This window comes from Dermatophagoides farinae, chromosome 9, assembly GCF_024713945.1.
Source record: "Dermatophagoides farinae isolate YC_2012a chromosome 9, ASM2471394v1, whole genome shotgun sequence".
NCBI classification, from domain to species: Eukaryota; Metazoa; Arthropoda; class Arachnida; order Sarcoptiformes; family Pyroglyphidae; genus Dermatophagoides; species Dermatophagoides farinae.
Genome location: NC_134685.1, coordinates 1,780,170 through 1,802,382, shown reverse-complemented (window position 1 = coordinate 1,802,382; position 22,213 = coordinate 1,780,170). Strand labels below are relative to the sequence as shown.

Below are 22,213 nucleotides of genomic sequence, written 5' to 3'. Positions count from 1 at the left end.
TCTGTATCCAATGCTCATCATGATGATGATGATGATGATGATGAGCAGTCCATAATAATAACACTTTTGCATCCATTTCAAACTTTGTGATAAAAAAACGATGATGATGATGATGATGATTTTTTTTTTCTGAAAAAAAATTTTTTTTTATGTGTCCATTGAAGATTGGATTTTTTTTCTATAGTGTGGACATAATCGATGACCACCGACTGTGAATTAAATTTTTATTTTTATTTTATTCTTGTGTTGTTTTTGTTTTTTTTTTAAATTTCGTTCAAATGAATCAAATGGTCATGGTGGTGGTGGTGGTGGTGGTGGTTTTTTGTTCGAAATTTTGAATTTTTTTTCTGGTTTGATACACTTTAATGATCATACACGATGTGTTTTTTATGATCGAGCAAAAAAAAAAAACTTTTGGATTATCATCCGAAATCATTCAATCGATGAAGGGTCATTATTCGATTTCATCCATTTCTAAAATAAAGCAAAAACCAATCACACTATGAATTCTGGTGTGTTGGAAAATTTCCATTAATGTGGCTTTTCGTGTTTTTGCATTTTTTTTTTTTTTTTTTTTGGTTGATCAAATCTGATTCTGTATGTTAATGTTTTTTTTTATAATATATTTGAAAGAATCGCCTGTACAGGTAGATTTATTTGGAGAAAAAAAACATAAATTTTTTTTTCAGTTTTTTTTTTTGGTCGTAATTATAGCCAAATTGATTTTTTTTTCTCTATATTTCTTTAAATGAAAATCCTGCTATGATTGGGTTTAATGGCTACGACATTTAACATGTATCTTATATGTCGTGTCGTGATTAATGATTTTGTCTTTTTTTAACGAAAGAGAATCGTTAAATTTTCAATTAAAAACCAAAAGAAAACAAAAAAATAAGATGTGATCAACATTTTTCATACTGATTTTGATGAACAAAAACCTAATATACACACAGCGCGCACACATATTCTTTTTTTTTAATTCAAAAAGAATTCCTTCAAATGGATACTGTAGCCAAATGCCGTTTATTGCCATCATTTCCTACCATATATTAGATATATATAAATTGATTGGATACATTGGATGACCGAGACATGGTTATGTCGTAAATTTTTCTTTTTTTTCAAGTTTCCAAGTTTTCAAAAAAACGAATAATTTAGATCAAGGCAATGAAAAAGAGATATATATGTTTGGAAAAGTTGCATTTTTATTATTATTATTACTGGAAAATGCAAAAGTTTTTTCATCATTATTATCAAACATAATGAACATTGCCACAGCAAAAAAAAAAAAAAAAAAAAAAAAAAAAAAAAAAAAAAAAAAACAAAAAAAAAAAAAAAAAAAATGTACAAAAATTGTTGCACTGATCTTGATTCCATAACATCACATCACATGTTTATTCAATGTTTGTTCATCATCATCATCATCATCATCAGGAAAAAAAAATTCCAACATTTAACATTCAAACCAAACAACAACAACAACAACAACAACAACAAACGACAGCCATAACCATATCATATGAAGGGATATCAAAAAAAAAAAAAAAAAAAACCATCATGGTATCCAGCCGAGAATTTTTTTTCCATCCATCCATCCATCCATCCATTTTATCTATATGTGTGTGTATTATCTCCACAACATCATCATATTTGTGCGACACATTTTTTTTCGGTCTGTCTGTCTGTCTTTTGCCAAGGGAAAAACTAAATTTTTTTTTCTTCCAGTATTATCAGTGTCGTAAATTATTATTATTATGATGATTATTATAGTTTTTTTTTCTAAAAAAAAAAAGTTTAGTTTCGCGGAAAAAAAAATTTTTGTAAAATTTATTCACCAAAAAAAAAAAAGATTATTATGGTAGTGGTAGTGTAGTAGCAGTTGTAGTGGTATTATTATTAGTTATGATGTGTATGTATAGTTTTTTTTCTAAAATAATGCAATGATAACTTTGAACAGTTTTCGTAATTTGATGCGCAAAAAATCGTTGTCAAAGTTTGTTATTTTTCGTAAAATTTATTCACCAAAAAAATGATTATGATCTAATGGTAGTGGTAGTAGCAGCAGTAGCAGTAGCAGTAGCAGTTGTAGTGGTTAGTGGTAATGGGTTAGAATTTAATTTATAATCATTTTGTTGTTGTTGTTGTTGTTTGTAAAAAAAAAAATGAAAAATGCAAAAAAAAGACCAACAAACGAACAAAAAATACATTTTAAATTAAGTTTAAGACAATGATGATTCTGGTGTTTTTTTTGTCAGGGCAAAACCCAACACCACAGGAAATTGTCTACGTTGTGTTAATGAAAATGATGAATGTTGTTTTTGTGTGTCAATAGATTGGAAGTGGTAAAAAATTATATGTTTTTTTTTTTTTTTAGTTCATTTTATATGGATTTTCAATTTTGTAGTAGTGGTTTTATCCAAAAGTTCAATGGTGTGTTGTGTGTGTTTTTGGCCATTTTTTTGGAATGTGTCCAATATGTTGTTATGCAATGATACACTTTGGAACAACAACATTACCGTTTTTAAGAAGCCATTCATTGTATTCAATATTTTCTCATATTGGTGCAATGATACCAAAGCTTTCTTGGTGCTCAACTGCAATTGTATAAAATGTATCCAATTCTTGCGACTGCATGATCAAATTGATGCGCACGCATCATTTCGTTGTCATCAGTTGGTTAGTTTATTATCATCATCATCATGTGCGGATAGGCCAATGAAAAAAAGCTTGTCAAAGCTACATTTTCAAGAATGTTTTTTTTCTACTTTCAAAAAAAAAAAAAAAAAAAAAACACTGAAAATTTTTTGGGCGTCGATAAATGTGTAAATGGCCAATTTTCGTACTTGTTGTATTATCCATATATTTTCAAGTTTTTTTTTCGTTGTCGTTGTGTAAATGTTTTCGTACATTTGTTTGGTTAGGTTTTTTTCCCTTGATTGGTTGGTTATGTATGGGCGATGGCCACATTCACAATTGGTGGATTTTTTTATCTGTAATTCCTTCGGGGTTTGTTGATTGTTTGATTGGATATATATGAGAATTGCGTGATTCTAGTTATTTATTTGAATTCGTTGTTGTTGTTGTTGTTGTTGGAATTGCACTACGGTTAATGTATATTACCACTATTTTTATTTATGATTATCATTATCTTGTCATTTTCATTATACACATATAAATCAAAATGCAAATAAGAAAATTTTCATAGTTTCAAATAATTTGAATTTTATTCTCTCATTCTGTCTCCACATTTCCATATTTTCTTTTGGCCACCAATTGATTTATATCCCACACACACACACAGACATACATCTCGATTTGGACGTTTGTTTTTTTTTTATTTCTTGTTGAAACATACATTTTGTTTCTTTATCACTGTTTTTTTTATAGTCTCGTATTCTTTTCAGGTTTTTTTTTTGCTATTGTCATGTCCAATGCCAATTCTTCTTCTTCGTTCTTTTTTTGTTGTTTTTTTTGCATTATTTCTCGTTAAATCATTTAAAAAAAAATGAAATTTTGTTTTGTAGCCATTTAAAAAAAAATCAAGAATTTTTTTCTCACTACGCATGTGTGTGTGTGTGTATTACATATATATAAAAATTCTGTATGTATGTATTGATGATGATTATGTAGCCAACAAAGTAGCTACATTATTGCACATATAAGAAATGTAGGCGGTTCTTTCGCATTTTTTCGTTGGTCGATTGGTTGTTTGGTTGGTTGGTTTGTTCATTTTCTATTTGGCCATTCTTTGAAAATTGTTTTGTTACAATAGAGGAAAAAATGTGAAAACTAAAGGTTCATCCTTGGTTCATTCATTCATTCATTCATTTTTTCGTACACACACACACATTTTTGTAATTTTTGATGAAAATTCATGCGCAAAAAAAAATTTTTTTGTTTTTGTAGCCAAATAAAAATTCTTTCAAAATGTCCGTCTGTCTGTCTGTCCGTTCGGATGATTCTGTGAAGGTCTACAGGCAGGATACGACAACAAAAGGAGCATGTACGGAACGATGTAGCAACAAACAAATAAAACAAACAAAAAAAATAAATGAATATAAAATTCTGGAAAAAATAAATTTGAATTTAGGGAGAAAAAAAATTATTAAAGAATTTTATCAGGCAAAACAAAAAAACAAAAACAAAAACAAAACACAAGAATATTCCATGATGAATGGATGGATGGATTAATGGAAAATTTGATAGGATTCTTGTCCTCTCCCCCCGAAAATAAACCAGAATTTCTTTTTTTTTTCTTATGAATTTTATACCTATTAACCTGATCATTTTAAAATATTCTTTTTTCAATCATTTCTTTCGTCCACAACAAATCAATAGTATCAAATAATCAATTAATTATAAATGGAAACCTGTCACCAACCACACCGCCACCACCACCATTATCGGCATCATCATCAACATCATCTAAATCATCTAAATCATCATCATCAACAACATTATTGATGAATGGTCAAAGAAATGGTAAATTATCATCATCATCATCATTATCACCAACAAGAACATCGAAATCTGGTTTTAATTTGGATTTAAATTCTTTAGGTAAAAATAATAACAATAACAATACAACATCGGTTATAACAACTGCTACAATTACTGGTAAAGATAATGATGATCGTGATTTAAGAACAATATCGAACAATGCTAATAATCGAACAAATTCAAATCCATCATCATCATCATCATCATCGATTGCTAATTTAATGACAGCAAAATCAATATCGAATCATCATTCATCACATTTAACAAATGTTCATCTTCATCATCATCATCATAATCAACAGCATTCAACAACACCGATGATGACCAATGGTTTATTACCAACGGCATTAATTGGTCTGAATCGTAATCTTTCATCATCATCATCATCCACATCATCTTCATCGCCATTTGGTGGACAACAACAACAACAACAAATATCCGGTGGATTACCACCACCACCGGTGGTAACAATACCACCACCACCGCCTCCATCACATACATTATTAAATCCATTACTTGCTTTTAGTCATTTTGCTGATTTACAGAATGCAGCTACTTGGTCTCAATTTGCTGCTGCTGCTGCCAGTGGTGGTGGTGGCGGCGGCAGTAATCGTTCATCATCAGGTGTTGGTGGTGGTGGTGGTGGAAATGGAACATTCCCACATCATCATCATCATCATCATCAACAACATCATGGAAATATTGGTGGTGGTCCAGCATTTCCACATCCACGATCATATTTTGCTGGATTATTTCCTGGATCATCATCATCATCAACAACAAATTTACCAACAACAACAACAACAATAAATTCATCGAATAATGGAAACATTAATTCTCATCAATCATCAACAATTAATGGTCAAAGAAATCGAAATTTATCACCCAGTCCAACTGGTACTGCACATCATCATCCATCATCATCAATGAATCATGTTGGTCATTTTAATCATAATCATCATCATGGTATGATTGGATCCGGTTCATCCAATATGACTATAAATTCAAATTTAAATCATCCACAAACATTGGCTGAATCAGCATGGACTGCTCATTTAACATCACATTTAGCATCAATTATTTCGAATCATCCATTGAATCAATCTCAACAACAACAACAACAACAACAGACAAATCATCATGGATCAAATATTCAAACAACATCAGCAACAAATAATCGATCAACACCATCATCGACAACTACATCAACAACGATGATAAATACAACTACAAAAACAATGACAACGATGAATGATAATGGTAATCGTGAAGGACAATTATCATCATCATCATCATCATCACCATTGCAATCACCATTGCCATTGCCATTGCCAATATCAAGACCGGATAGTCGAGAATCACCATCGGTTGATGTTATTACCGATATTAATGATGAAAATAGTCAATCACAACAGCAACAAACATCTGATAATAATAATAATGGTGGAAATAGTACACCATCACCATTACCATCACCATCATCATCACCATCATCATCATCATCATCATCATCCACAACATCATCATCGTCGTCAAATCAACATCAAGAACAACAACATTCACCAGAACCATTATCATTGATTAATAGAAGTCGTACACCATCAGCATTTCGAAGAACATCAACGGCAAATTCAAATCATCATACGAATAATGTTTCATCATCATCAACAGCAACAACAGCAGCAGCAGCGGCAGTAATATCTACAACTGCTACTGCTACTGCTAATGTAGCTACTACATCTTTAGTCAATACATCCGATTAATGATGACGAATATATCGATATGAATTATTCTTGAAATTTTGTTCATTTCAAAAAAAAAAAATTTGGGTAAGTTATAATCAAATCTATAATCGATCTATGAATCAATTGATTAGTATTCCGTGGTAGCATTATTCCGTTAGAAATGGTTGATGGACTCTGTGTGTGTGTGTGTGTGTGTGTGTGTGTGTGTGTGTGTGTGTGTGTGTGTGTGTGTGTGTGTGTGCTAATCACTGGATAATTTTGGTCTTTTTTTTTCTTTGAGTTCGATTTTTTTTATTCTTCTTCTTCTTCTTCTTCGTTAGTGATCGCCCACTTGGGTCTCATAATGATAATGATGATAATTTATAAACCATCCATGAATATAATGACCCATCATCATCATCATCATCATCATGAATGGTCCATTTATAAATGATATAACCACATGCCATTTAAATAAAAGAATCTGACCACTTGAATAATCTATTTGTGTGTGCGTATGTGTGTGTAAATGAGGAATAATCAAAAAAATTCCTCCATAAATGAGAAATATGGGAGTAAACTGTAATGAACCAAAAATGAAAAGGACAAATTATTCATTAACAAACCAAAAAAAAAAAAAAAAAAAGGATAAAAGGACATTTGTAACTGTACAGAAAATGGTCATTAACATGAATCATCGGTCAACAGATCTCCACCATTCAAAAGAAATTCATAAAATTGAAATTTCTAAATTTCAAAAAAAAAAAACAAAGAATCGATACAAGCAGAAACGAGAAAAAAAAACTCTGGCCATAGCTCAATATATAAACTAAATAACTAAACTAAACTAATTGTTTATTTTGTCTGTTTGTTCAATGATCCATAATACATGGCGCCAAAGAAAACATTGGAACAACATTTCATCTCCCAAATGAATGGTGGTGATCCATGAATCAAATCATTTGATTTTTTTCTCTCTATGGATTTTTATTCACAAGCCATTTGGTTTGTTCAAAATACACATTCTGGTCTGTGGGTGTGTGGGGGTGTTTGTGCGTAATAGTTGCATAATAAGATTGTCATAATTGCAAATTGTTGTTTATATGAAAAAACGATAAAATATTGATGTTTTTTATAGCAAAAAAAAAAACAAAACAAAAAACACAAGATGGAAAGAAAGTAAAAATGACTGACAATTTTTATCGCTCATTTTTTTCTCGGTTCCAAGTTTCTGGAACAATTCTTTTCAATGTTGTAAAGCAAAGAGAGAAAGAGAGAAAAAAATGTGCAAAAATAGCAAAAAAAAAGAGAAATATTCTGGTGATTCTAGAATCTATAGAAGTAAAAAAAACCGGGCAATTTGAAAGCAAAAAAAAAAAATAACGAGCTTCAAAATGAATGAATATATGGCCATATCCATGAATCATTCGAATAGCAACAACAGCAACAACAACAAAATGAATGAATGAATTCGTTCCATAGAACGATTCCATCCACTGTGTTTTCATGTATGTATCCCTCCAGAATAAATTCTTTATTCTTACAGAATTTTTCCGTTGACCAAAAAAAAAGACAGAATTGTTAATATGAACGAAAAATGTGTTTTTTTTCTCTCTCTCTCTCTCTCATCATTGTTGTTGCTATATTTTCCTCTCTAGAGTTTAATTACTCGTTGTCGTTTTCGTACAATTTCATTTTTTGCTACTGTAGCAATCGGATTTTTTTATTTTATTTTGTTCGCTACACATTATATGCACAGTATTTTCATTTCAGCATTATTGTATGGCATGTCATTTCATTTTGTCTTTCTCTGTGTGTGTGTGTGTGTATGTTGAAGAATATTCTTTATTTCTCATGAACATTAACATTTTGGAAACAAATACAAATGGCACATAAATTTTTTTGTTTTTTGTTTTTGTTTTTTATTTTCACTTTGAGCTCCCATTCCATGAAAAAAAAACAAAAAAAGAAAGAAAGAAAGAAATGGAAAAATGCCATATTCTTGCAATTTTTATTCTTGTTTTTTATTACATTCATACACACACACACACAGAAATAGATATAAAATGAACATTTTGGTACAGATACACACACACACGAATGCAAGCTAATCAACAAATGATTGGAATGAGAAAATTGAAAAAAAAATTTAAATGAAAATGAAAAACAAAAAAACAGAATCAAACGATTGATTATTAAAATCTATCAGTTATAATCATGCAATCAAATCTTAATGAATCCATTTGAAAAGCAAAAAAAAAGAGAGAGAGAGAGAGAGAGATGGAAAATTACAATTCATTAGAATTTTTACAAACAAACAAACGAGCAATCATTTCGCTACATTAGATTCATATATGAACATACATGCGTAGAATGGTGTGGGGGGGAAATTTGTACATTTTTGTACCTTTTTTCTCTGGAATCTCTGGAAGTAGAAGAAAAAAAAATAAATAGATTTCGTTTCGATACGATTTCGACATCGAAATAATGATAATGATGATGATTAGATTGAATTGAATTGAATCGAATTGAATTGAATTGGTTTTCAATATTTAGCTTTTTGTTTCCAAATCTAACGATGATGATGAACTTTTTCATTTTCAATTTTTTTTTGTTTGTTCCACCAATTCTCAAATTCAATATGATGAATCTAATTCTATTACAAGAATTTTATTGAATAAAATTCTATTACAACTCAATGATGATGATGATGATGATACCGAAAAAAAAATTTCTCATCAAGAAAAAAAAAGATTCTGTTCATTTTCAAAGTTTCGATTTATGACAACATTGAAAAACAGCAACAAAAACAAAAACAAAAAACTTTATTCTGTGGCCAATTATATGCCATTTTTGCAGGATAATCAAAAAAAAAAAAAAAAAAATATCATCAAATTCATGGGGACGTCTCGATTCGTTCGATTGAATCAGAGAGAGAGAGAGAAAGAAAAAAAAACATAATTGGAATTTTGTGTTTTAATTCATGAGAATATTCTTTAGTCAACCAAAAAAAAAAAACAAAAAAAAAAAAAAACAAAAACCAAACGCAAAACGGCCAAAGTTTTTCAATTTCTTATATACCAATAAATAGAAAACACAGGGAAAAAAATCCAATATGATTTTTAGTCATTATTTTATCAGTTTTTTTTTCAACGAAAAAAAAAACATTTATTAACTTAAAAACTTTTCCATTAGACATACACATACACACACAAAATGGCTCATCATCATTCAGAAAAAAAGCCAAAAATTATGGTCGATTATAATGAAAAACAAGACAACAGAGTGGTGGTGGTGGTGTTGGTGGTGCAAGCGGTGGTGATGATCAAGGGCATGAGGGGGAGAATAATTTAAAAATTTTCAATAATTCCAAACGCGTATCAGAAATTTTTCTTTTAAATTTAAAAAATCCAATCTCTTGGATTCGGTGTGTGTGTATGTGTGGGTAAAATTTAAAATTTTAAAATTGAAAACGAATCAAATAATGCATCTGCTGATGCTGATTATATATATATAATGATGATGATTCTGGTTTCTAACCACTCCCCAGAGAGATGAGTTTGAATATTTTTTTTTTATAATTTAAATTTGAGTTTTTGTTGTTGTTTGGATGTTTTTTTTTCTTTTCTTTTCACCATTCATACATATAGTGTCATTGTATTGTTTTCAATTGATGATGATGATGATCAGGGAATGTGAAATGTGTGTTTTTTATTTTGCTACTGTAGCAAATAAAAATTTGTGCTCAAATTTTGATTCCAAATGGCCATGACAAACGTTTATATTTTTATTTTTTTTTACGACAAACGACAATTCTCAATGAAAAAAAAAAACATAAAATCCAGTCGCACACACACGCACACACACGCAGACAAACCAGTCCAAGGTTTTTTTTCCATCTCTCACTGATTTGATTTGTTGATTTGTTGATTGTTGATTTGTTTGTGTGGTGATGAATTTTAAATTTGATTGAATGAAATTTATAACAACAACAAAAAAACATTCATTTCTCATTCACAACAGAAACAAAAAAGAATATTCAACAATATTCCAATTCAATGAGCTGTGTAATTTTTGGGCAAATTGGCCTGGATTCACGCACACACCATATATATACATATATATTATATCATCATATAACGTAAGTGTTTTAAAAAATTTCATTCATTTTCAATACAGAATTTTTTTTTTTAAATACAGAATCATCTGGCTATCACAAATCATTGATATTTGAAATATTGATTTCATCATCAGCATCATTTGGATTCCAAATCATCATGGATCATCATCATCATGGATCATCATATCATAGTTAAAACAAAACAAACAAACAAAAAAATTTCTCAACATCAACAAGCGACTTTATTCATTTAGGATTGTAATTCAATTGTATTCAAATTGGAATTTTTTTTTTTCTTTCGTTTTCTTTCAATTATCATCACACAATAATACTGGTGATCAACACTTCTTGTTTGAATAATTTTTTTTTTTGCAAATGTTTTGAAAACAAAACACAAATCAAGTCTCAAAGAGACAATAAAACAACGATCATCATCATTATCATCATCATCATCAAACAAGTTGTGTTACAAAACTGCTAGCTGATTATAAACTAAAAAATTTTTTCACTTATTCAAATACCAAAAAAAAACATACAAAATTGCGACATCTTAAGAATTGATTGATTTCAATGTTTGAAAAATTCCATTTTCTTGAAATGGAATCAAATGAAACAGAGAGAAAAACACGATACACCCACACACACACACATGTACCCCTCTTATTCGAATTATGTTTGACAGAAAGAACAAAAAAAATGAGAAATTTCATAACAAAACAGCATACAGAATATTCATTAATGTAACCAAAAAAAATTTCATTAGGATATATAATAACTAGGATTTGTTATTAATTGATTTCATTCTATTTCATTCTTTTAATCAATCATTCTATGTCTCATTCATTGCTACAATGATTCACACGAACACACACACAGACATAAACAAACATTAGCTAAAAGCTACTTTTTATTACAATTAATCAATCAATGATGATCGATAATATTCAAATTAATCAAATTCTCTAGGATTCTTATTATTATCAAATGTTCATTATTTCTCATTCTTATTCTTTTTATTTTCATTCTGTTTGTTTAAAATTACACACACACACATGATGAACAATACTTTTTACCACGTCTTGACACATTTAATTGTATCAATACGATTGTATCACAAACAATCAGAAAAAACCAAAAAAATTAAACCACAAAAATTCATTGAATGAATCAACAATGCATATGCACATTAAATGTAAGGACGTTAAACAAACCGGTGGTCACTATTATTATCAATCAATATCAAATCAATACTAAAAAACAAAAAAAAACACTGTTAACCAAAAACGAAACAAAACAAACAACCAATATTTTTTCTCAAATTCAATTCATCATCGATCATCATCATTATTATAATCGGCAAATTGATTGATTTTCTTATTATTATTATTCAAATTTTCTTTTGCTTTTTAAAACAATTTCATCATCATCAACATTGACCCCAAGGGTCACTCATACACACACACACACATGCACACAGTCAGCAAGAATATTATTATTATTGTCAAGCTCTCAGAATCAAACTTGCAAGTCAGAGAACAAAAAAAAAATTGAATAATTTGTAATCAGCTGATATATATTCAGATCTGTGCATGTGGAAAAACTTTTTCTTTTTGCTTTTTTTTGTTTTTTTTCAATATAACTTTTTTTCTGATAAAAAAAAATAAAATAAAAATAAACAAAAAAAAAAAAAATTATTTCAAATGAGAAATTTTCCATCACCACCACCACCACCACCCACCGCTGCCAACAAAATGAATAGCTCGGTACAGGAATTGTTCGGGGAAAAAATTGAAAAAATAAACAAAACAAAATCGACAAAACAAATTGCAAATTGCAATTAAAATGGATTTTGAAACTTTCTTTTCGTTTTGGTGGTGGTGGTGGTGATGAAGGGAAAAGAATTTATTTGCATGAATTTTTTTTTGTTTTTGTTCCCCACATTCAAAAGTCTTTTTCTTTCATTTGTTTTTCCGGGCTCATTATCTTTCTCATTTCTTTATCATCACAAACAATTAGTTTGAACATGAGTAAGAAAAAAAAACCTTGGAAATTTCATCATCATCATCATCAAGAATAAAAAAAACCAAAAATAGAAATTTCAGGAACCAAAATCATCATTTTCTCTCGCTCTCATTAGTCATTGTCAATGGTTCATTCTTTCAATTTTTCCGGTATTTTTTTTTCTTCTCTGGTGGCATTAAATTTATCATCAGAAAAAAAATGCAAAAGAATCGATTTGGACGCAGAATCGATTCGAGAATAAACAACAAGTTAATGGCCAAAAAAAAAGAAAAAGTTCCATCGGCCATTGTTGTTGTCATGGAATTTTTGCCCCTTTTTTTCTGGCCAAAAAAAACGAAAATTTTTTTTTTAATTACTTTTTTTTACCCGAAATTCTTGATTCTTATTCATCCACAATGAAACACCAGCCATTTTCATAGTCAAATGAAAATATCAAAAGTTGAGAAAAACAACAACAACAAAAAAGAATTTCAAATTCCGGGATTTTTTCCATTTGTGTGTGTGTGTGTGTGTGTGTGTGTGTATGGATCGCCATGGCTAAAGGTGTTTGGCTCGATGTGATCAATGTGAATAACGAGGAAACGAAAAAAAACATTGGCGTGAGAAAGTTACCGGAAAAAAAGTTCATTTCAATTCTGTTGGAATATTCCTGAAAATGAAAATGGAATTTTTTTTGGGGGGAGAGAAAAATTGAATTTTTCTCTCGTTTTTCACACACACACACAAAAAAAAACAATCAATGAATGAATTGAATGTTTACTTTAAAAAAAAATTGGATTAAATTTCAATCAAAAATCGTTTATCAATTTTGGAGATTTAAAATTCTTGAAAATTCCAAGTGTGTGTGTGTGTAAATGAAACTAAGATGAAGATGATGATGATGATGATTGCAGCAGAAATTGGAAAAAAAACAACAAAATTTCTATTTTCTTTTTCTGTTCTCATTTCCAAACAACAATTATCTTTATTATTATTCGAAATCCATACAAAATAAACACAGTGACAGTGTACTGAATAACGAAAACACATTTTCTGGAACATTTCAAATGTACTTCAAAAAAAGCAGCAGCAAGAAAATTTCTTTTTTTTTCCATTTTCATTTACGGTGTATTTGGTGTAGTTTTTTTTCGTTCATTGTTTGATCACTGTATGATGATTAGACCCAAGCGAGCCATTTTCATTTTCATTCATTTATTTCAAATTTAGTGATTCTTTTTTTCTTCGTAAAAGATTTATCGGTATATACGGGAACAGGAAAATTACAAACACAGAGAGAAACAAACAAAAAACTCAAAATTCACAGATGAGATTTTCAATTTCAATCTTTAAGTAGGAAAAAATCTCCAAGGAATTCTTGAAAGAATAAAGACTTACAGAATAATTTGATCATTTTTTTTGGTTCAAGTAGTTGCTTACTATATGATTCAAGTAGCAGTTGATGAAAATACAAAACCAAACCAAACAAAGAGTAAAAAAAAATTAAAAGTTTTTTTCTCTCTATGAAAAAAAAAGAAAATTTTCAAAAATCAATTTTCCACTTTTCGCAGTGTAACCATCTTATAACTGGAATGATGAATTAGATTATTGCTCGATTCTTGATTCTTTGATGTGTATATTCACAACGACAACAACAGCAGCAACAACAATAATGAAATTCATTAAATAATAATGAACCAAATATGAATGAGAATAAATGGCTAACTAGACTAGACTAGATACTTGTTGTTGTCGTTGTTGCTGTTGTTGTTGCTGTTGTTGTTGCTGTTGTTGTTGTTGTTGTTGTGTATCATCATAATACATCACTTGATCATCATTTTCATCATGAATACATTTTTGTTTGTTTCTTTTTTGTTGTTGTTGTTGTTGTTGTTATTTTGTTTTTTTCCTGTTTGTTTGTTTATTGAATTCAGTAATAATAATAATAGATTGAATTCTCTCCTTTCTTCTTATTTTTCCCCGTCCACACACACAAAATTCGTGAGTGAATCGTAACTAAACAAGCAAGATCATTGCATGAAAGCACTTTGCATAATTATTTTTGTTCCAAATAATTGAAAAAAAAGAACGTCAATTTCATGTTTCAACATCGGTCCAAAAAAAAATGGAAAGAATTTTCAAATTCTTCTCTTTCTCTTTTCAAACCATTGTTTGCTTGTTGCTTGGAAATATTTTTCCTGTTTTTTTGCTGCTGCTACTGCCACTGTTGTTGTTGATGATGTTGTTGTTATTGGTCTATTCATCCATTGAATTTCCTACTATCAATTCCATTGTTCAATTCGATGGAATTCATGAATTTTTTTTTTTGCTGTTGTTGTTGTTATTTTGATTCTGATTTGAACAACTACAACGATGATGACAAACTACAAATTTTTGTCGTTGTTGTAGTTGATGTTATGTTATTTTTTGTCACAAGAAAAACGGTAATAATGATTGAAACGGATGGTGGAAAAAAATTTCAGAATTTTTTAAATTTTAAAAAATCGAGAAAAAATCATTGAATTTTTTTTTTGGAAATTCATTTCTGTTCATCATCATCATCATCATTAAAATTGGACGATGACAAAATAAATAAATTGAGATTTAATTGAAAATTCATGACAAACAAAAAAAAAAAAAAAAAAACAAAAAAAAAATCCCCGAAAACAAAGAGGAAGGAGTAATAGGAAGAAAAAAGTTTTTGGAAATTTTTTTTTCTTGTTTATGAAAAAAAAAATTTTTCGTTTTTTTTGTCTTTCATATAAATTTCAATTGCGAACAAACAAACAAAAAAAAACTTTTTCATGGTTAGTGCACATCCATCCATTAGCCAACCAGATAAATTCAATCAATGATTGAATCAATCGACACACGCACACACACACACACACACACACAGGACTAACGAATTCTAAGAAGAATCCACCAAAAAAAAACTTGCAAAATATAATGACCATTCTCTTGGTTTAAGTTTGTTGTTGTTGTTGTTGTTGTTGTTTTTTTTGGATTGAAAAAATCAACAACAACAACAACAACAAAACCAAAATCAAATTTCAAATTTTTTTTTCTGTTTCGTGAAAAAAAAACTTTTGTTTCAACGGGCAACGGATTTTGGAAAGAAATTGACGAACAACAGCGTGGAGAAATCCATCCAGAATTATAAAAAAAAAATTTCACTAATCAATCACATACAATCGATGATGATGATGATGATGATGAGAAATAATTCCCGTTTAATGAGACATTGTTTGTTGTGGATGTTTCAGTGTTTTTTGTTTTGTTTTTTGTTGATCAACTTTTGTTGTATTTCAACACAACAAAACCAATGATGATGATGATGATGATGATGAATTCATTTGCATAAAAAAAAACAAAATTCAGGAAAAACTTTTTCGTCTGTCGAAAGAATTCTTTTTTGTTTTTTTTTTATTTGTTTACAAGCTTTGAACGAAAACTTTATTTATAGATTGAAAACTTATTCTCTAATAATCTCAATCTATGGTTCATCATTGCATCTTGTTGCCAAAAATGAACAACAACAACAACAACAATGAATCCCATGAGATAAACCATGCACACACACACAAACGATAATGATTTCCAATCAACTCTTTCGCAAGATGATGATGATTATGATGAACATGAAGAATCATTCAAAACGTACGTAATACACAGAATTATGTAATCATCATCATCATCATCATCATACGTTTGATCTAATCTATGTTCACAGAGGTATAAATTTAGAGACATATTAATAAAATCCTATCCTATTAGTGAATTTTTTTTATTGAGAGGGACAGAATCACGGAAGTTGTTCATTTTTTTTATCATTTCCGCCATGTAGTTTCAAATTTTTCAACAACAACAACAAAAACTTCCTAGTAATAGGAATAATAATCGAATCATTCATTTATTCATTCGTAAATAAAGGGTCACAAAACTTTTCATCAAAAAAAAAAAAAAAAAAAAAAAAACAAAAAACAAAAAACAAAAAAAGTTCAACTCAATCAACCAAAAAGAAACAGAATAAAAAGAGAGAGAGAGAGAGAGAGAGAAAAAAAAAAGAGTTGCATTACAAGGTCAAAATGTGTGTGGAAATTGAACGGGATTTAAATGATCTGGATGAATGAATTATCTATCCAGGCTTTTTCTATCTCTCTCTCTCTCTCTTGATTATCTTCATTCATTCATGATGCTACATCCCACCACCACCACCACCACCAGATGATGATGATGATCTTGTCTTTTGTGTTTTGTTTTGTTTGAATACGTGAATAGATCATCATCATCATTCGTATCAAGTTCAAGTTTTTTTTTATTCATTCCAAATTGACTTGAATAAATAAAAAAAAATTTGTCGATCTCACTGTCTCTCTGTCTCTCTCTCTCAGTCAAATCAGTAAAACCAGAAAAAAAAGTTCAACGACCTTTATATTCATGAATGAATGAACGGGTCGTACATACATACACACACACACACAGTACCCGGGTGACTTGTAGACCCAATTACCAAAATACAAACAAAAAAAAACTAGCCATCATCATTATTAATGGTGGTAATACTACCGGGATGATGATGATGATGATGATTATTAAATCAGGTCAAATCAAATGTTCGAGAAATTTTAAAAAAACGGGCCAAACAACTTGAAGAACAAACCCGGAAAAAAAATATTATTATTCCAAGGACCAATGAAATTTAATAAATTTAAATTTCGATGCATATCAACAGTGGATGATGATGATAAGGAGAACGACAAGAAAAAAAAAGTAAAAGTTCAATAATCTCAACAATGATTGGGTGTATGGGTGTGGGTGTGTGTGTATCTGTGTTTGTTTGTCGACAATAAATAACGACCCTATTTCTCTTTTTCTTTCATTTTCTTGATGACTCACTCTTTGTTGGCCATACGGGTCATGTCGGTCGCGTCATTTGACCTACAAACACGATTGTTGTTTTTTGTTGTTGTTGTTGTTGTTTGGATCAATCAGCCAAAATATATAGCCATAGTCGAATAACAAACTTGATGATGATGTTGATGATAATAATTTCGATGAACTTTGACCTCGTTTTTTTTCCAACTAACCAACCAGCTATTCATATGGATATAACAACAACAAAAAACCTACCGTTTCAGTTAACCAATGCCCCACCATCACCACAACCACCACCACCACAACAACAACTACAACTATTATCATCATTGCCATTGCCACCAATAAGAACAACAACAACAACAACAACCATTAAAATCATCATCATTATAAGCAAGAAGAACAAACTTGACCTGAAACTTGAATATTTTCACCATTTCGGTATAGATAAAGCAAAAAAAAAAATCAAAAAAGAGAGAGAGACAGAGACAGAGAGAGAGAGGCAAAGTCTATGGTCGACTGGTCCGTCAACCGGGGAAGTTCAACCAAAAAAAAAAAAATATCCAGCCACAAGTTTTAATAACGAATCGTTATTCGGATAAAAACACACACAGACATAACTGGCGTAACTTGGCAATCAGATCATCATCCGATCAACAACAAAAAAAAAACATCAATTTTTTTTTTTGGTTCATCACAATACAATACTCAAAAACCAAATTAAAAATCATCATTTACGTCGAATCGAGTAATCAACAACAGTCGAACAACAACAACAACTTCCGTTTCAACAACAAACCAAATCAAATAATAAACTTTTGATCAAAATATAATGTCTTTATTTGGTTCAAATAATCTATATCTAACATTATTTGTTGCTATGAATCAGGATTCAAAAATTGTAAACAATACATTAAATAGGTAAGTGATTGATGCACATCCAGTCCCTAGTAAATTTTCAAAATTTTGCAAAAGAAAAAAAATCATGTTCCAAAGAAAAAACAAACCATACCTACTATCTTATCGATATTGCCATAAATTTTTCCAATTTTTTCCCTTCAAATTTTCATTTCTGTTTCTTTTTTTCTCTTTTTCTTTTGTCATATATTCCAATGGTAATTTTGGCAGTTTGCCAGCATCACATTCAAATTCAAATTCATCGACATTTATGAATGATAATAATAATCATAATAATAATAATAATAATGGATCAAATTCATATTCATCATTGAATCATAATGAAAATAATAACCATAACCATAACCATAATCACCATCAAAAAATGATGAAAAAACAATCAAAAATTATCGATTGTTTCACTAGTTGTTGCCATCATTGTTCATCATCATCGTCATCATCGTCATCATCATCATGTTGTTATCATCAACAAAAATATTCTAAATATTCAAATAATAAATGATAAAATAAACACAACCATGGTACAATTCGAATCAAATTTCCATCATCATCATCATCATCATCAACATTATCGTCATCATCATCGTATTTCATTTTGCATAAATATGAATATGATGAAACAAACATTTGGATGATTTATATCCATATAATATATCGAGACAGCCATTTAAAATATTTTAATTAAATTAATAATTTTTTTTTTTATCTGAACAAAAACAATTTATCCGTGTTTCATTATTGCTACTGCCGTTGTTGTTGTTGTTGTTGTTGTTATCGTTTTGGAGAGAGAGAGAAAAAAATATCGCTGTAAAGAAAACTACTCTACTCCCACCCGTTTCAGGAAATTCTTCATTTTATCCATCAAGTTCTGTGTATGTGTTTTGAAAGGCGAGTGAAAAACAAAAAACAAAACAAAAAATTGATAATAAATTTAAATTTCATTTTTTTTATCGTTGGAAAAAAAACAAAAAAAAAATTATTGAAATTATCGATGATAATCATAAAAAAAACCAAACACAAATCCGAACGCATGCGTCAATTTGAATCTAATTTTTTTTTTCGTTGTTTTCAAACGATTCCGATTGCCACTTCAAATTCACTTTTGTGACAAAATGTTCATGTTTAGAGATTCGTCGTCGTCGTCGTCGTTGTCGTTGGCTACAGTATCGATTTTTTTCCAGAATTCATACACACATTCCGATATGGAAAAAAATGGGTGGAGCATATTGTTATTCTGGAATATTCCAAAATGTGTCATTTTTGTATTCATTCAATTATACCACTATCATCATCATCATTATTATGCATATACCTACACATATGAAAAAAAACAAAGAATTTAAAAAAACAAAAAATGAAATGAAATGAAATGAAAAATTTTCAATTTTGACAAGTTTTGAAAACAAAACAAAAAAAATGTGATAAATGAAATGAATCATTCATTTTCATTTTTTTTTTTTTTTGATTTATTTATTACTCAGTTTAATTTTCTTCTCCCGTTTCATTGTTTGTTTTCTGGAAATTTTACCAAAAAAAAAAAAAAAAAAAAAAGTTTTCAGTGCAAAATAAAATCTCATGGAATTTCAAACAAACAAACAAAATTATCAATAAACGGAGCGGAAATTTTCCTGTAATTTTTTGTATAGTTTATTGAAAAACAAATAAACAAACAAACAAAAAATTCAAATCACATAACATGATGATGATGACGATGATGATGATGATGTATCTAATTAATTCTATGACAATTCAATTTGGTAGTAAGCAAAAGACACACAGAGATTTAATGACGAAATTTTCATTTTCATTTGTTGTTGTTGAACTATTTGTTTGAAATGAAAAAAAAACTTTTAGTTTAAAATAAATTCAAATGTTGATCACTGTTGTTGTTGTTGTTGTTGATTTTCAATTGTTGAGTGAGAGAAAAAGAGAATGAAATTGCAAGCGGTAGAAAAATAAAAAGATTCTGGAACAAATCACGTAATGTTCTCTCTCTCTCTCTCTCTCTCTCTCTCTCTCTCTCTCTCTCTCTCTCTCTCTCTCTCTCTCTCTCTCTCTCTCTCTCTCTCTCTCTATCTCTCTTGTTCTGTTATAATTTGAAATAGCCTATGGTGTGTGTTGAGATACGTGAAATTGATTTTTTTTTCTCATCAATTCTCTACATTCTTATGAGATGCAAAAATCAGAAGAAAAAAACACTGAAAAGAAAATTTGAAGAAGCAAGCAAGCAAGAAGAAATGAAAAGTTTTTTGTTGTTGTTGTTTTTTTTCGATGATTGAATTCAAAATTCATCACATCAAAGCCTGAAGGCTGAACAAAACAAAACAGAAATTTTTTTTTTTGATTAAAATGATTCAATCAAGTGTGAATTCATTTCATTTCATTTCACGAATTTTGTACCATTTCACACCTTATGAATTATAATAATAATTTTTTTTATTGTTGTTGTTTGTTTGTTTGTTCCAAAATTTATCTTTATACCTGAAGCATTTATTGGAATCACATATTTTTTGTTGTTGTTGCTGCTGAAATCGATATATGATAATGATGAGTGGTGTGTGTGTGTGTGTGTGTTTAGGTTTGAATTCCAACCAATAATTTCGAATAAACAAACAGAAAAAAATATGATCCTTGAAATCGTTTTGTGCAATGCTGATGATGACGATGATGATGATGATGATGCTTACCAAAGGTTCCATTAGCTTTATTGATGATGATGCTCCAAAAAAAAAAATAAAAAACGTTTAGATTTTCTGGAAAAACAGAAAAAAACAAAAAAAAAACGATGGTACTAAACGTGAAAAAAAATTCATCTCATAAATTGATGAAAGTCTTTTATGAGGGGAAAAAAAGGAATCTTTGTTGGTTGTGTGTGTGTGTGAATATACAAACTTACACACACACACACACATAACAATGGCAGATAGAATAAGAATAGAATCCAAAAGGATCATAAATTATTTTCTTTCTCTTGTACTAAATAATATAGGTTATATACAATGACGATGAACAAGAGGAAGATGATGATAATACAATTTGACATTCATGATCTTTGGATGGAAAAGGAATTCGTGCTTAAATTTTCTCGTCGTTTGTTTGTGTGTGGAAACAAACGAACAATTTGTAGACACATTCAAAACATAATAATAAATTTTTTTTTCTTCGAAAAAAAAATGTTTTCAATGACTTATGACTGATGTATTATGCGTTATGTTTTGTATGTATTAGAAGAATAAAAAAGAATGAAAACAAACGAGTCCATTGCACAACTTTTTGTTATCCATCAAAAAAAAATCATCCAGGATGAACATAATAATAACATAAATGGATGGATAATGGAAAGAAATTCGTTTCTTTTGATCGAAAATCTAATTAAAGCATGTTGTTGTTGTTGTTGTTGCTGTTGTTGTTGTTATTGCTGTTCGATCATATCTTCATTGAACCTAGAGATTGGAAAGAAAAAAAAAATATTGAGAATCTATAGATTACATCAGAAAAAAAACTTCACCCGGATTCTTCACAATATATTGTGTATGTTGATGATGATTCAATTATATTCAATCTTTCAAATTGGTTAATTATCATGATTACCTTTGTGTTTATTTATTTTTCTTCATCATCATTCAGAATTCATTGTCGGCAAACGTGATGCCATCTATCGATGTGGATTTTTCAAAAAAAAACATCAAGGATTTTTTTCATTTTTTTCAAATTAATTGACTGAGATGATGATTGATTGATTGATTAATCGATGATGGTGGCTGAAATGAATGAATTGAATTAGATGATCATCATTTTAATGACAACGATAATGTCATAATAATAATTATATTTCATAATGAATGATAATCAGGATGTGAAATAAAACGAATTAATTGATGATGATGATGATGATCACTAAATCACTGAATCACAATGACAAATGAATGAATTATTATTAACCAAAGATACATTGTATCTAATTGGCAATTTTCAATTTGGCTAGACATTAATTTTTTTTTCTTTTGCAGTAGTAGTTGTTGTTGGTTGGTTGGTTGGTTGGTTGTTTCTTTTTTTTTCATCATTCAAATTGATT

General features: G+C 29.2%; 3 protein-coding genes across 4 annotated transcripts in view; 2 read left to right on the top strand and 1 right to left on the bottom strand.

Moving 5' to 3' along the window:
- Nucleotides 1-12,035, top strand: part of LOC124497736 (uncharacterized) — a 36,121-nt gene extending 24,086 nt beyond the window's left edge. Inside the window, exons 4-7 of one of the 2 annotated variants that reach the window (XM_075733877.1) lie at nucleotides 4,339-4,482; nucleotides 4,561-6,329; nucleotides 10,248-10,365; nucleotides 10,425-12,035. In XM_075733877.1, the coding sequence (XP_075589992.1) occupies nucleotides 4,339-4,482; nucleotides 4,561-6,263 (1,847 nt within the window). In that variant the 3' untranslated portion in view covers nucleotides 6,264-6,329; nucleotides 10,248-10,365; nucleotides 10,425-12,035. Of the gene's footprint in view, nucleotides 1-4,338; nucleotides 6,330-10,247; nucleotides 10,366-10,424 lie in introns of both variants that reach the window. The other variant, XM_075733875.1, reaches the window with a different exon arrangement.
- The window catches only part of LOC124497666 (glutamate receptor ionotropic, kainate 2-like), a 28,676-nt gene that overhangs the window by 1,705 nt on the left and 4,758 nt on the right, over nucleotides 1-22,213 (bottom strand). The window lies entirely within an intron of this gene.
- LOC142597834 (uncharacterized) lies at nucleotides 17,762-18,955 on the top strand. The gene is made up of 2 exons (XM_075734424.1): nucleotides 17,762-18,141; nucleotides 18,349-18,955. The coding sequence occupies exons 1-2, from the start codon at nucleotides 18,053-18,055 to the stop codon at nucleotides 18,638-18,640; spliced, it is 381 nt and encodes a 126-aa protein (XP_075590539.1). The 5' UTR covers nucleotides 17,762-18,052; the 3' UTR covers nucleotides 18,641-18,955.

Bases quoted from the DNA above. Each gene is read 5' to 3' on its own strand.
- LOC142597834 (XM_075734424.1), top strand. From the start codon at position 18,053: ATGTCTTTATTTGGTTCAAATAATCTATATCTAACATTATTTGTTGCT. The intron at 18,142-18,348 runs GTAAGTGATTGA...TAATTTTGGCAG, and splicing joins GTAAACAATACATTAAATAG to TTTGCCAGCATCACATTCAA.